This window comes from Musa acuminata, chromosome BXJ3-3 (assembly GCF_036884655.1).
Source record: "Musa acuminata AAA Group cultivar baxijiao chromosome BXJ3-3, Cavendish_Baxijiao_AAA, whole genome shotgun sequence".
NCBI lineage: Eukaryota > Viridiplantae > Streptophyta > Magnoliopsida > Zingiberales > Musaceae > Musa > Musa acuminata.
The window spans coordinates 6,606,877-6,623,721 of record NC_088351.1 but is presented as its reverse complement, the minus strand read 5'-3'; the positions used below and the strand labels follow the sequence as shown (position 1 = coordinate 6,623,721).

General features: G+C 35.5%; 1 protein-coding gene across 2 annotated transcripts; it reads left to right on the top strand.

Annotated features, from left to right (window-relative positions):
• Positions 1-7,569: 7,569 nt before the first annotated feature.
• LOC103977720 (amidase 1) lies at positions 7,570-16,600 on the top strand. Of its 2 annotated transcripts, XM_009393311.3 has the most exons (9): positions 7,570-7,792; positions 7,894-8,046; positions 8,223-8,347; positions 9,575-9,700; positions 10,940-11,122; positions 11,236-11,383; positions 14,256-14,424; positions 16,032-16,166; positions 16,261-16,600. In XM_009393311.3, the coding sequence occupies exons 1-9, from the start codon at positions 7,662-7,664 to the stop codon at positions 16,411-16,413; spliced, it is 1,323 nt and encodes a 440-aa protein (XP_009391586.2). In that variant the 5' UTR covers positions 7,570-7,661; the 3' UTR covers positions 16,414-16,600. The 2 variants fall into 2 exon arrangements, with proteins under 2 accessions (XP_009391586.2, XP_064998084.1); XM_065142012.1 differs by lacking the exons at positions 16,032-16,166; positions 16,261-16,600 and adding an exon at positions 14,676-14,791 and having other exon boundaries at positions 7,604-7,792.
• The last annotated feature ends 245 nt before the right edge of the window (positions 16,601-16,845 follow it).

Here is a 16,845-nt window from a genome sequence, read left to right as displayed (position 1 = left end):
TATGGTGGTGTTGTGATGAGGACCTTCAGCTGCTCTCATCTGGATGCTGATCAAATCAACAGGTGCCATAAGCTGATGTTGTATCTTTCACCTGTCATTTGCTGAACACTGTATGACATCAAACATGGTTAAGATGTCACAATCAAGACTTGATAAAACATTTTTTTAAAATTTAAATAGTGCAAAAAATGGGACCTTTTTCAGATATGGTATTTGGAGATCTACAGAAAAATAATCTCTTGCATGATGCACAGTTTATTCCTATTGATCTTTCCATACTGGATAGATCAGTACAGTAATTGCAAAGCAATAATAGTAGCTCAGATTATTTAGAAGTAGATCAGGGTTTTTTAGTCGTAGGAAATTGATATGTTGATTGGCTATCTGTTTTGTGCTTAGATATTAAGACCTTAAAAAAAGATCATGTTAACTACTTCTACATTAAAAATCAGCTAGTTTGAGCACAAAAACTCATATACAATATTTCAAAACATAACCCTAACATTCTTATCATTGTAATAATCTTCTAAAGTATACTAATATTAATTAGATTTTCAAGAAACAATCAATCAGTTGGCTAGCAGAGATTAAACCACAAGTGCATATATACAAGTTCTCAAGTTTTACAGAAATATATATGCTAAATTTAAATTCAAAAAGTAAAATAAGTACCATACTTGGAGTGACATGTATGCAATTTTGCAAAAATGAAAGGATCATAACTGATGCAGATCATAATCATAGATCGACATTATCTTCCTCGTCCTCTTGCAGTGCTCACAAATCCAGTGGCCTACCTCAGCTATATCCAACTCTGATGTGTACCCAGTGCATGATTGAGTTCTCCTCATCTGCATCATATCCAACTCCGGCTACATGCTATGCATCAGTTTTGGTTCATCTCTAAACACCCCTTAACCATCTTAGCTTTCACATGCACATATCATAATCTTTCTTTTCAGAAGGGAAGATGTCATGTGGCTTGTCATCCATTGCGAAAAAACTGTTGTGTTTGATCAGGATTTAGTGGCTTTGAGCATCCACTGAATTTGCTCTCTGTTGTTTGTAGAACTCAAATATTTAATTCATGGCTTATGAAACAATCTCTGCTGCTCCCAACTACATATCTTTGATTCATAACTTTAACCATTCAATCAGAGAAGTTGCTTCCATAATTTGTATCAGATGGCAAAGGAACAACCTCAATATTGTATCAAGATGTCACATAAGTTCTTAAAGAAATATTACCTGTCCCACTCTTTAACTTGCATCTTGTAGTACTCATCATGAACGTGCATCAAGCATAATTAACTGAGGGCCCCACTTCAGCCAGGCAAGAGATATCCCTATCCATGGGGCCATACCTCAGGCATATATCATTAGCAGCACATACATGGTGTGGTGTCTGAAAGAGCAACTACATCTGTATCCACCATATGGGGCCAGAATCTAATCACATGCACATGAATGGCAGATCATGCCATTATATATCTGCATCATGTGCCCTGGAATCTGCTACTTGCTTGGCTGGTGTGCGGTGCACTTTGCTGCATGAATTCCTCCGGTCACTGGTGGGGACTGCCTAAAAGTGGTGCTGTTATCTTCGTTATCCTCTCTTTAGATTCATTGTAGTGGAAATCTTTGACTTCATAATGGATCTGGTTCTTAGACACTGAGTTCCACAGTGACATCAGGGTCAGATCAAAACAGTCACCATTAAGCAATCTTCTGCATGAGAAGACATAACAGTACATGAAACACTGAAATAGTGACATCGTAGAGAGCCTTATCCATTTCTCCTTGTCAATTCTGTGAAACTGATCATCCCACTCTGTTGTTGGTTCTTAGTAATCTGACCAGATGCCGAGCCAACAAGAGCATTAAGCACCTGTCCAACTGAGAGGACTTTGTAAATAACTGCTGAATAGACAAATATAAACTGTGACTGGAGAACAATATATCATAATCCATTACTAATCCCTTTCTTAACCTTCTTTTAGTTAGCATATAGACTGAATAATATGACTAGCAGCTAAAAAAAAATCATCTACAAAGTTCATGCATGTGATGCTGCAATTGCAATAGCATGATTTCTTTGAACATGTAACAAGGCTAAGGCAACAACCCAAGAGGGGTCACAAACAACTATGTGAGAGAAAGAGAATAAAGAAGATACAAAGATTAGTGCTACAAAGAAAAGAACAAAAAGGAAGAGACTTCCTGAATGTACAATAAGTTTTGGCTAAAATAAATAGGAACTTTATGGCTTCTGCATGACTGGTACATATATAATATATGGATACATGTAAAGAGTGTTTGGCTGTATACACAAATATATAAAGTTAAATTAGGATATACTCAACCATGAAGTATCCTGGTTTCAGAACTTCCCATTCGATATTAATGATGGTACACATGGGAAGTCGATCATCTTTGCAAATAATCTGGCATGGCCTAATGTGTCCAGGAACAAATACTGAACCACTTTCAGGATCTCCTAGCCAATAATAATGTGGTCATAATGTTAACAATTGAATCGTATGGCATAAGATCTTGACTTAATTTATTATCTATAACCATCCAAAAAAGCTGTTTTTCTGATACATGTGGTTTATGATAATTAGATGCAGATGAATGACATGAATTTTCATATTATACAATTTAAAACAGACTTTTGTGTCTTACCTCTGTTCACATAATCCAATTTAAACAACCTTCCACGAAATAGGTTGAATGCTGTTTATAAGCATTTAAATCCACTAGATAATGTATAATGGAGTTGAATTTCCATGTGATTGCTTCATCATTGATTTGAATGGGATATATCAAGGTTTAGATACCTCTGAATGTTCTGTTTCCTCATGGCTCTAGGGGGGAAAAAATACACACACACACAATCTCAGAAACCATTTTATGGTCCTGCTTGAACAAGCAATAACACAAATTGCCAAGAACGTTGTGCGTATCTAACCTGAGCTAGATCCTTATCGGCTATATCCCATTTCTCAATTGCTTGAAGAAAATAATTGGTAGCTGCTAGGTAGAACTTTTATCTCAGCATAACAGCACCAAGCTCAAAATACTCAGTTTATGTTGCATCACCACTTCGTACTTGCTCCTACAAATCATTAAATAAAAATTACAAGAGAACCAATACAGAATTTGCCGAATGAGTAATGAACAGAAAGTACTCCAAGTACAAAAGTGACGTTCTTAGCAAGAATTAACAGATGCTTTCCATACTTGAGAAGAAGACAAGAATCTGTGGAAGAAACAATATCAGACAAGGTGTTCGACTGACAAAACAGTTAAAATCTCACAACTTGTCGTCTAGTTGTATAATGTTTAACTTTTACATCTAAGCAAGAATTGAAATGCACTTGTGTACTGTTCCCCTAGTGAAAGATAAAATGCTCAAGTTTCTAAGTAGGAAGAAGAAACTCATTACATATATTTAGGGCCATACAATTTGCCTCGTAGTAGAAAGCTGAAATGCTTTTCAAGTAGGAAGAACTTTCTAGATATGTTTAAAGCCTTTTTACTAGCAAAAAACCATTTTAAATTGTCTATTTTGAAGCTGGATGCTGAAAATCTGTCTCTTATAAAACTTAAAAAAGGACCTAATCAATAGCCTAATTCAAAATTAAACACCCATTTATCTCCTAAAATGTATCTTACCTCTTGCATAGTTATCCACATTGTCGAAAAAAAAATCAGATCTCTATCGGTTACCAACCATCGAAATTCTAAATAGAAAGAAAAAACAAAAGGATAACCATATGACCATAAAAGTACTCTTAAAACTCACAATATAGTCAAATCCCAGCAAATACACTTACTAGTCTATTGGAAATCCCTAACAGAAGATGTGTCATTTATGCATAATTGCTTGTTGATGGATCAATAGACAGCAAAATTCATAGGATCAAGACCAATTTCAAGATCACCAATGAAATTTTGTTCAGGATGAATTGGTTGGCTTGATTGACTAGTGTCACGAGAATGCTCTTTGGTAAAAAAAATTGATAATAAAAATATATAAGATCAGGAACAGAACTCATCTAGCCTGATGTGTTCTATAAAGTTCACGGAATAAGTAAGAATACATGACTTTATTACAATAAGGTAATTATCAAAACAGCACTAAACAATTTGCAACTTTTTATCAAATGTCATACATAAGCATCAAAATTCCCAGTGTAACTTCCAAAATATGTATCTTGTATTCATAGGGTACTACCATAGTGTATTTTACTAAATGTGGGGCCCCACATGACTTCATAAAGGGTTGTCTACTTATGTCATATAGACAGACTCGGGTATCATTTTCCTGTGCATGAAGATAGAGAAGGGTAAACCAGGTGAAAAGAACGAGAGGAGAAGATTATAGTATCGTAAGAATCTACAGGTAGAAGATAAAAAGTTCAGCTTTTTTATACTATTTTCTTTCAGTTCTGTTGCAGTAACCTTTCTTCACCTTCCTTGTCTTCCAGTGGTTGCAGAATTCATTCCATGGTGTTTCATTGGCCTCTAGATTACTAAAGGTGCATCCATTCATGAGTATATCTAAAATCAGATTTTTATATCATAAGTACAGACTTACAATGATGTATCTCCAAGTGAAACCAGGATAATCGTGTTATTATATTTTACGCTAGCAACAAGCATTTATGTTCACTATGTTGTTGTAACTTGAATGAATCAAATGCAGAAGCAGCAACATTTATTCCAGAGCCATTATTTGAAGAATTTAAGATGAAAGAACATTCAACATGGCAAATAAGCCTAAGGACAACAGAAGGCAAGGCCTGTGAACCAAGTTCTAGTCAAACCTGATGTATACATGCAGCAAGCCTTGGGCTGGCAGTGTGGATCACCAGCCAAAAGAAACCGCATCAGCAGCACCTGCAAAGCTTGACCATGGGTGTTGGCATTGTTAAGGCTTACTAAGAGTAAAAGGTCAAGGTCTAAGGTTTGAAATCAATTATATTAAAAACTCAAAAAACATAACTAGAAGTTCCGATAACCAAATAACAGGTATAACGAGCAATTACATGAGACAGGATAAACCATCTTGAAAACATGATTCTGAGAAACACAATATACAAAGTTTACCCTTACCATCTTCAAGAGTCAGGTTCGGATCGTTGTTTTTCCATCTGAAAACCAAGAAATACAATATAGTACAAATGACGGAAAACTTACCCTTTCCATTCTTCAAGACTAGGGTCTGGATTGTTGCTTCTCCATCTGAAATCTGCCTTGTTCCGCATGGAACAGATAAGAAGAAAAAGAAGAGAGAGGAAAAAGAAGAAAGGCAACTTCAACTCATGCTAATCACTATACGTATTATGAACAGGGAAAGTCAAGAAAGAATTTCAAGCAATAGGATCCTCACCTTGTAGAAATAATTATATAATAAATGTCTATCAACCCTGATTTTCAAAGTAAAGATTAAAGCTACCATAGTAAACTTAGAGTTTCACCTACTATTTCTGATGAAACTTGAGATTGAGCAGCTGGCCCACCCGTCATGCACACATGATCAGACAAGAAGACAGGAAAACATTTAATAGTATTTCTTTATAACAATGGGTTTTTCTTTGAACATATAATGGAAGAGTTTCAAGAGAGAATCATTTTAGACTTCCATATATTAACATACTTAGTCAAGACTCATGTTTGCCTCAAAAAAGTCATAGGCACATAGCAATAAGAAAAGGTTAACCACAAAATAAATGTAATGTGTTATGCCTTAGAAGGTTTTTAGTCAACTAGATCTTTTAAATGCCAAACAATGATTTTTTGCTCAGTAACTAAAATTGCTCCATGAGGGATTACAAAAGTCTTGCATAAACACAAGCATGAGATTTGGATGGGACCTGTATCAAAGTTTTTGAATCATCGAGAAAGAGAAAAGATATAATTGGACTAGTGGCAGGAAGATGATTTTATTTAGATTATATGATAATCCAACATGAATTAACATTTTAAGGATGCAATTTACTGACAATAAGTTCATATCAAGGATGTATTCTATTGATGAGGTTCATACAGAAAAGAATTGAAACTATAAAAGATGAGCCAACTACTAGTTGGAAGATTCCATTTCAGAACCAGCCTTAAAACTATAAAATCAAAGACAATTTATATCTGACTCACAGATGTGCAGGTATCAGAAAATGATTGGAAAGGGTCAATCAAGGAGGGAAGAAGACAATGTCATTATTCTAACAAAATTTCATATGCAACTGTAAATACTGCACAACAATTCAGAATAAAGAAAGGCACTCAGTGCTCACTCAAAACTTCTGATATCTCTCTCCACTTTAATTGTCTAGCTTTTTCTCTATAAATAATATCTTCACTAAGCTATCAATCTTATTAAAATATAGATTTAAAATATCTAAAATTTATACTATAAAGATTTTTCTACATTTTTACTTTATGAATAATATCTTCATCAAGCTTTCCATCTCACTAAATAATAGATTCTAGAGACCTGAAATTACTTACAAAAACTTATTATACTTTCATCCTAACTCATCATCGGTTCTTCTCATGTTATTTCTAAAATTACATAACCTATGGTGTTGTTTCAATTAGAACAGTTCCAAATAACTAGAAGCAGAATCTTATCTTTTTACCCACTTCATCAATACAATTTAACGTATGATCATAAAATGCCTCTGGATTTTATAAACTCTGCAGTGATCTAATAAACCATACAGTTCATCATAGAGAGCAAAAAGTGTCTGCAAACCGATGAATGGCTAAAGCAGTTCGACAGTCAACTTGCCATCACCATATTATATACCACAAGCGGACACTGTACGTCAAAGTGACCAAGAATCACAAACTACAATACGACAAGATCAAAGAACAAATTACAGGGTGCCTCAACCGATCAAACCGAAAAATCTTGATGTTGGAGGCGGAAGCAAGAATCACCGACAAATATGGACGATCGGTAACAAAACGCAAAAGAAACAGAAATTTTATCGGTCTTCGTTATTTATACCTCTTGTCTCCGCTTGAGCGCGAAGCAGCAGCGCTGTCTCAATCTCCCCCGAACTGCGACGAAGTTCCTCCCATCCAGGAAGCCGACGCCGACGGCAGCAAGAAGCAGGCGGGGTCGAGAGCTCAGATTGAGGACTTCCGCCCCCGAGTTCGGGAGAGTCCCCATCGATCCATGGATGAAGAAGCCCCTCCCCGACCTCTTCTCTCGGATAAAAGCAGGGAAAGAAAGAGGAGGGAAACTCCCGAGAAAGAAATGGTGTCCGGTTTACGTGAACCGGCCGGTCCGGGAAATCGATGAACGAGCGGCTCGACCGGGTTTTAAAGAGTAATTTAGGTATTTTATATTAAGAGTATTATTTAAAGAAATAAAATGAGGGATACGAAATACTCAAAATATGAATATTTTTTTAAAAAATACCTGCAATATATATATATATTATTAAAAGGATATATGTTGAACTTTAAATTAATAAATGTTAATTACAAACGTTGAGTTAAGAGAGAACCAACAGAAAGGGGAAACGCGAGTGACAGCGGGAAACGAGAATGGGGTACGAGGGAGAGCGAACGTGGATAAGGGGCGCGAGCGGCCGAAGGCATCAAATAAGCTAAGCGAGAAAGGGCGAGGGAAGTGCGCGGTCATGGCACTCAAACCGAGCCTCGATGCCTACGCCGCGTTCATCCACAGGCTCCACCTCCGCCCTCCGCCTCCCCGCTCCCCCGACCTACCCCCTCCCCCTCTCCACGGCCTCACCTTTGCCGTCAAAGACATGCACGTCCTCCTCCTCGTCCTCACTTCTCCCCTTCTTCTTACTCCTGACCATTATCCCCATTGATTTCTGTGACAGTTCGTTCCTGCTATCTCGACTGCAGATTCGACATCAGTGGCTGCGTCACCGGGTTCGGCAACCCGGACTGGGCGAGGACGCACGAGGCAGCGTCGTCCACATCTCCCGTTGTTCTCGCTGCTATCGGAGCTGGAGCCACATGCGTGGGCAAAACTGTCATGGACGAGATGGCATACAGGTTGTGTCCATACATCATATGATATATTTGGTCTCCTGGCTAGTTGCAGAGAGTAAAGTCGTCTGTTTTCCTCATCATGATTGGAATATTGTTAATGACATTGTAATTGTGAACATTTTGCCTCATCATGATTGGAATGCACCAAAAATCTGATTTTTTTTTTTGTTCCTTTGTAGCATCAATGGTGAGAACTATCATTATGGCACACCCACTAATCCGTGTGCTCCTGATCGAGTCCCTGGAGGATCGTCCAGTGGATCTGCTGTAGCAGTTGCTGCAAATCTCGCTGACTTTGCTCTAGGTTTACAGCCGACAATTTCTTGAAGTTTACTTATTTTTTGTGTTCAAGTTGTATGTATGGCTATAGTTTTTATTTTTAACATCTTAAAAAATTTGTGTTATACTGTTTACATTTATATATGAAAGTACCTAAAAGAAACCATATGATAGATTGGGGAAACACCGGAATGCAATTTGGAACAAGCAACTTCTATGTCATGGAATTTAGAGAAGAGACATTGGCCAAACATTTCATCATAGAAAACCTGAACAAGGGTTGACAAACAATATTGTAATGAAGCATAAAATGGAAAAGTCATTATTGCAACTAAAAAAGATCTAAAATAAAATAATGAATAAAAACCATATTCCAGGAATGAAATAACCAAGGATTAAATTGTAATGAATACTAAGAAGTGCCTGTCAACAAACAGAGCATATTTGTTTGTCATGAGATGGTCTTCATTAGTTGTTGGCAAATTAGAAAATAGAAGGTTAACCTTGCAGGAACCCATTCTGTTAGTCTTATGTTCTGCTTGCATTAGTTTGAGTCCATACTGGACAATCCTTCTTGATACAAGTGTATCCTGTAAACATGTTGTGTGCTAACCAGTACGGTGGCATGATGCTGCCCAACAATTTTTTGAAGACTGTGAGATTTGGTCATTTGTCAAAGATTTCCTCAAAGCATCATGTGATTGTAAACAGACATGATTTGCAAAATCTCTTGAAATATATTGACATCAACAGGACTATATTTTTATCCATGTTGCTTTTACAGTTCTTGTTGTCAATTAATTATATATAGTTGGAGTAAAAATGCTTTTAAATTGGTAAGTGAGTTGTATTTCGATTTCATAACCATGTTTTCTGCTATCAGTAAGACAATATAAAGGATGCCTTGGTCATCATCTACTGTGGTTAAAAGGAGGCTAACAACTTGCTGCATTGTAGTATTTGCATCCAACATATTTGCTAGTTCAATAGGATTAGCTTCCAACTACGTTTCAGTAGCTACATGATCAATATGTGTTCCAATTCATGGCTGGTGTCAGTGAACATGTGCAAGGACAAAACATTTCAATGTACTTGCATATACACCTTGATGCAGTACAACTTAAATAGACCTGACCTCTTATGCAACATCTGAGTTGATATTTGGTAAAAAAACATGAGTTGTTATTTTAGTATCAGTATTGCATTGATGTTTGTCCTTCTGAATCTTCAATCGTTGTTGATGATTCTTTAGGTACGGATACTGGTGGAAGTGTTAGAGTGCCTGCTGCTTACTGTGGAATTTTTGGTTTCCGGCCTTCACATGGCATTATATCTGCAACAGGTGTCATTCCAATGGCTCAGAGCTTTGACACTGTTGGTAAGGAGCAAATAAATTTCCAAAAGATGGCCAGCTTATATAGTCTTTTAGAATGCAGCATTTGCAATATTACATTTAAATGATTCATGGCACTTTGGTGAAATATTGAGAACATATAAGTATTACTCAAAAGGGTGCTAATATTTGAGTGTATTTGTTATTCTTCTACATAATCATTTTGAAGTTGCTAGAGCATCAATGTATCACCTGTTTGTAGAATGAATCTGAGTAAAATTCAACAAAAGGCTGTAATGTGATACTTTATATCGAGTTAACTGTTGAACTCATTGATGATATGATCGATTTTTATGTTCATATATAATTGGATGATCCAATCCGTTTGAAGTTATATCTTTAATGATCAAAGTAAATCTGCATAAATAATTCCAGGAATGATTTCTTTGCATGTGCAGTCATGTTTGGGTACAACTGAAACCCTCTATGCTTGACAGTGGGGGGGAGCTTATTTATTAGGATGTCTGTGTTATACATATAACAAACAATCAACCAATCCAAAATTTGTAGTGTGTCAATGGTGACTTGAATATGTACATTATGGAGTGAAATCCCATATTTGAATGTAGTGGACAAACATGTATGCTAGGTTTGAAGTAATTATAGATTGCAAACTACAAAAACTACAAAGCTTTTGTATGTCCTAAAAAGAACAGGACCTGAACAATGTACTGAAATCCCAATTACATTTGTCAAATTCAAGTTGACTGATAACAAGACCAACTTGTTCAATGTAAATTTGTTTAAGATCTTGCATTGAAGTTAATCAGATGCATATCAAGGGTATATATATCTGGCAACAGATCAAATTTTCAGTATTGACCGTTTTGAGGGGGTTAACTTGCAAGTCACATCTGTATAGATAAAAGATTTTAGGAGGTATACAGAAGGCATTACTTTTAAACATGAACATTGCCAAACGTATATTTCAATTTAATTATGAAAGAAACAGCCAACAAGAGATCTGTGACCTTTTTCCTCATTCTCACAATCTGTCAACTATTTTTTTATTAGATTAGTGGGACAGGAACATGTAGATCAAGAAATTATTAATATCATACAAAATAACATGAGTTAGAGTTCATAATGCTGCGATGCAGTGGGATGAATGAATACAATTAATCTTCAGAGGAAGTTTACTTGGTTCATAGAGTTATTTTATCTTATGTTCTTATCCATCTAATTTTGAAATTATTTATTGTAGTTGACAAAGTCTTCTTTTAGGATGGTTTGCTAGAGACCCTATTACCTTGACACGAGTAGGCCAGGTTCTGTTGCAGTCATCTAGTGATGCTACCATGCCACCCAAGCGTTTTGTTATTCCTGAAGATTGCTTCCAGTATTTGAGTTCTCCCAGTGACCAAATCTCTCAAATCCTGAAAAAGTCTGTAGAGAAGGTATTTGGATGTAAGTGCTTTCTCTTACTAAGTTGATTTCAACACTCATCACCTCTGAGAAGATACATTATCCTTTTCTCTTTTGTTATTATGTTTCTCATGTAAAATTATAAAATTATACAGGTAGTATATTACACCATGAAAATCTTGGCGACCATATTTACCACAATGTTCCAAGCTTGCAAAACTTTATAAGTAGCTTCTCCGGAGATCAAGCATCTACAATGCCAGTTCTTGCAGCTCTCTCACATGCCATGCGGTTGCTTCAAAGGTCCAACTCTATGATTTACATTGTTGTATAGTCCAGATATATGTCTATATATGACATCTAAATTATCATTCCTTAATGCTCATATTTTGGCACTGGTGGAACAGTAAGTTTTTTCTTTTGTTTGTTCTCATTGCTGAAACATTAACGTTGCACCATTGCAAGACTGATTGGCTTGAATAGCCAAAATCAGTGTTTCACAGTGGAGACAAAATTTGTTACATCTGAATCTCCGTAGACACTTCAGTTGCAAGGAAACTTGTGCACCTAACTACTCTTTACTTTGACCTACAGGACTGACAAGATAAGGACCTTTTTTTTATGGAAATCCTGGTGAAAAGTTCCAGTGTTCATAAAATCTTTATTGAACATTAAAAGGCAAAAGAGTATCATGAAACGGAATTTATCGCGAAATTTAGATTAACAATGAAGAAACTGAATTTTCATTTCTTGATTTCTGATATTATAGTAATTTATGCATTTTTCTTTGGAAAATTAATTAATTTTGGGATATCATTCACAAAAAAAATTTAACATAGTTTGACCACAGCCTACTTCACAAGAATTTTCACTATATGAAACACTTCAAAAAGATATTTTTTCTCAAATATCTTTTCTCTACCCATTATATAGTTGTACTTCGCATGCATCTCACTGTCCATGGCACCACAGAACTTCCACATCCACTAATGAAGCACACCTCTAAGCAAAGCACTCTAGCACTCACCAGTTGCCCCAGGAAATTCTGTGCACCCCTCCATGCACTGCACTCACCTCACACTACAGCAGGCACTTAAGCATCTCTCAAAACACACCTATGTAGATGCACTATTGTCTCAAATCCTACTCTTAATTCTATTTGAGTTCAAGAATATACAAAAGAAATTAATTCCTTGATCAAATTGGTCTACAGCTCCTATTCTGAGTCCATATGGTACTTTAAAGCTACTAATCCCAACAATCATATAGAATTATAATTGAATTCTATTATATTTTAGTTGCCTAGGTTGGTCTCTGTGTTATTTTCTTCTGAAACAATGCATATCCTGAATAAATGATAATGAACCAAGCAAAAGGTTTTAGTCATGGAAATGAAACAACCTGAGGAGTGGCTTATGTGACACAAATCATAGGAAAACCTAGTCTTCTTATGGTACCAGATGAAAAACAGAATGGTACAACTTATGCTTTTAATCCAATCAATATCGTATTGTTTTATTCATGAATAATAAATGAACAATTACACTTGCAAATGCATAACTAAGACACCTTTTCTTCTTATGAGTTATTTTTTCTAATATTGTATCGGAATATCAAATCACATCATAATGATTTTGTATTATTTTATTTTCTCTTGTTGTTGAAAGTAGACTAGAAGTAGGGAGTCTGTGATGGCTGATTAAATTATTATCCTGTTATACTTTTCGACTATACTACACATGGACTTTGAGGATTATGAGTTACTTTTAAACATTGACAAAATGTTTAAAGATTTAGTTGAATTGGATAAACATATTCTTTGTTTAAAGTGCAAGTTGGAATGACAAGTTTACTGGTTTTCTGATCACCATAATGGTAGGAGCCTGACGTGTTCAGTTGCACTTTTCTCTCATTCTTCAGAAGCAACACATTCTAGTTCCTTCCATGTGGTAGTTGCAGCTAAATCATTCTTGTTGTAGAATCAATCACATAGAAAATGGTCAGGGTCTGTGCATTTAGTAGAGTAGGCAAAAGATGCTTTTAAAGCAAATTGTCATAACATGGAAATGAAATTAATCTGGTTTGTCTAGTGGAAAGAATTATTGCAGCATTCAACATCTCTTCCCAGCATGCTATTCTTATTTGTAAATTCTGATGGGTGAACTTTTTTCTTTAACCAAGAGTGAAGGCAATGTTAAAAAGTGATTGTAGGTATTCCTTCTTTGAGCTAGGCATATAAAATCATTGCAACATTCATCATCAAGCAATCTGTAGATCGGCCAGCAAAATCTCATGCATCGCACGAGTTCTAAGCATACAAGTGATGGGAATAGTTATGAAAATCCAAAGCAATCCATGATATAAATGAAGTGCATTATACTAATGCTTGGAAATTAAGTTAGGTTTTATCAAATGAAATTTCTCTATAAAGTTTTATGCAAATTTAATTGACATTCAGATGGATATTTGTTTGTGGAATTGTCAATAAACTTATGTTTTTAAAAATAATGATATCACCGAACCTCTATTCTCCATGCTGCAATCCTATTGCATGCTGTTGACATGTTCTTTGTAACCTATCACCAAGGCAACAGAATATGTATTGAGGCTGTATTGGTTATCTTAACAGGATTTGTGGGACAACTAATAGTTGCACATCTAGTACATTCTTTTGACATGTACACATTATCACCCATGGATTGCATGATGCACGACTATGTTGTCTCATTATTATAATAAGAAGAAAGGTTGCAATAATTTTGTGAACAAGTTAACACATAAAAAAAGCATATCCTACAAATACAATTTATCCATTAAAAAGAACACATCTGATGAACTCCTATAACATTGCTGGGAAAAAGCAATTTCACATTCATGCATCCTTTGGATTTTTGGTCTATTAACATGTAAGCGAGTTACTTTTTTATGTTCTAGGACAATACTTACTGATGAGATGAAGGCAGTCTATAGTGAAAACTGTCCTTTTTCTTGGCTCTCTTTTCTAATTGGCAATATTGATTGATAATTAAAGTTGCATCTATGATGATCATTGTTGAGTGTTTGTATAATGAGGAATTTGTGCATCCTTCTACCTTTCTGTCTGAATTTTTTTGTCTTTAGAGCATCAAGATTATCCTCACAATTTATTACTTAGTGTTTAACTTTCCTTTTGTAGGTTCGAGTTTAAAACCAATCATGGAGATTGGTTGATTTCCACAAAACCTACTCTAGGTCCTGGAATGTTTGAAAGAGTATCAGAAGTTCTAAATTCAACATATGAGGACTTGGAGTACTGTTATCCAGTGAGGGCTGAGCTTCAAGCATTCCTGTCTACTCTTTTGCAGGTAGCCTGATTTTCTATATAATACTTTTTCTTTCTTTCATATTGCACATTCTTTTTGTATACTAAAAGAAGGCAAATGATATATGACATTTTTAGTCTTCTTCACCTTAACTAAATTACAAGGGCTTTCCCACTGAAAAAGATCTCTGATCATCCATGTTTTTTTGTAAATAACTCAAGGGCTTTAGTTTTGGTCTTTTGATAATTTGATGGATTTCTACCAAGGTGGTGTGTTTATTATGTTCTATGAAGTTCCATGAACAGGAGCACCACAAACATATATTGGGGAACTGACTGAAACAAAACACCACATGGTAAGACTATATGTTGGGTGTAACTTTGAGCTCAGATACATGGATGGAAGGAAAGCAAGGTGTTCTACAGAAACAAGGTTGGGATGATTTGTCATTGTCTGTGATGGAATCAAGTCCAAAGGAGAAGCATATACCAAGAATAACATGTGTAATTTATATTTGAATACTCTCTGCTTTTAAATACAACTCAGCCTTCTAACCTCCAACAATGTCTAGATGCCCTTTATATATGACCCTGTATTTGTTAAGAGAAATGGAAAAAATATTGAGAAGCAAAGAACCCTCTTGGTTGGTCATTTATAAACCAATGTGGAAGTATGGAACAATGTTTAGTTTTTTTTATTTTGTTAATAATCCATTTGAAAATAAGCCATTAGAGTAACCCTCAATAATCATTCTATTGTAATTCCTATTTCTTTTCAGTTCAAGGCTTGTCTAGTGGATTCAGAAACCAAGAAATTCATGCAAATTTTTAATGTCATTCTCTTTAGGAACTATGGCTAGTCCAAATTATCAGCATTACTTCTTAGAACTATCTCCTTTTCAACTCTAGAATTTTATATTTCATGAACTAAGGGTGTGGATGAAACTTCATGTGGAGATGGAAGCTGCTTACCATTCTAGTTACCTTCCATTTCTTTTCAGTTCAAGGCTTGTCTAGTGGATTTGGAAACCAAGAAACTCATGCACATTATTAGCATCACACTTTCAGGAAGTATCAGTAGAGCAAATTATTAGCATTACTTCTTGGGAACACCTACATTTTAATTGTAGAATCTTTTATTCAATGACTAAGGATATGGATCAAACTTCATGTGGAGATGGAAGCTGCTTACCATTCTGGTGACTTTCTGTTTCTTTTCAGTTTAAGGCTTGTCTAGCGGATTTGGAAACCAAGTAAAACATGCAAATTATTAACATCACTCTTTTAAGGAGTATCACTAGTGCAAAGTATTAGCATTACTTCTTAGCAACATCTCCTTTTTAACTACGGAATCTTTTATTTCATGAATTAAGGATATGAATCAAACTTCATGTGGAGATTGAAGCTGCTTGCCATTCTGGTGACTTTTAGTAAACCCTTGTGTTTATTTGTGATGATTCTTTCTTTCACAATGAAAGAACATTAGGAAATTTTTCTTCTTTCATTTTTAATTTGAAAATTCATTTAAGCTGGAAGCTCCATATCCTCTCTTCTTATTTTTGAAAAGGTACCCTCTACTTGTAAACAAATACTGTCCTACTTTCTCAAATACTACTATTTCTTTTTGTGTTTTCCTGTCTTCTTTTTTAGGATAATGGAATTCTTGTACTGCCTACAATTCCTGGAGTCCCACCTAAGCTAAATATGGAGGTCGATGAACTGGATAGCTTTCGTGCTAGAGCATTTTCCTTGCTTTCTATTGCTGGCATGTCCGGATTTTGTCAGGTAACTCATTGTGCATGCCATCAATATTTTCACACTATCATGCCACTCATGAGTACATGATAACCTTACATGCAAGTTTGTATCACGATCGCAGATTTCTATACCACTTGGAATGCATGATGATCTTCCTGTCTCGGTTTCCCTTCTAGCAAAGCATAATGCAGACCATTTTCTTCTTGATATTGTTCAAACACTTTATGCTACCCTCAAGGAGCAAGCTAGCATAGCTTGGGAACATGGCAATTGACTCAAGTGTCTGTTTGTACAAGTAAACGCCGTAATTTTATCTCGATTTTTCATATGTACATGCTCTTTGGAAATCAATGTGCTAATGCAGAGTTTCTACAAAGTAATTGGCCAACCTGCTCTCCAAGAGCTTTGGATTAAGTTATTGTACCCTTCGACTGTGATCAAGTTAAGTACTTTTGATGCAATGGTGCTGATTTCCTTCTCTGTTTATTAATTGGAATATTATTACAGATGGATCAGAGTTTATTACCCTCATCTGCATGAAAGTTCATGGAGATCAGAGTAAAAATAGCCAAATTGTTTTGTGAAGATGCAAAGGATTATGTTCTGATTGAACTGGTGTTTCCTTTTAATAGCTACAGGAGCTAAACCCATTTTAACTTTACCTGCAATTAATTTCTCGACATGCGTTTTAACATCGAAATGAGTT

Coding starts and splice junctions, on each gene's coding strand:
- LOC103977720 (XM_009393311.3), top strand. CDS start 7,662: ATGGCACTCAAACCGAGCCTCGATGCCTACGCCGCGTTCATCCACAGG. Junction 7,793..7,893: donor ACCTTTGCCGTCAAAGACAT/GCACGTCCTCCT, acceptor TCTCGACTGCAG/ATTCGACATCAGTGGCTGCG. Junction 14,425..16,031: donor TCCTGTCTACTCTTTTGCAG/GTAGCCTGATTT, acceptor CTTCTTTTTTAG/GATAATGGAATTCTTGTACT.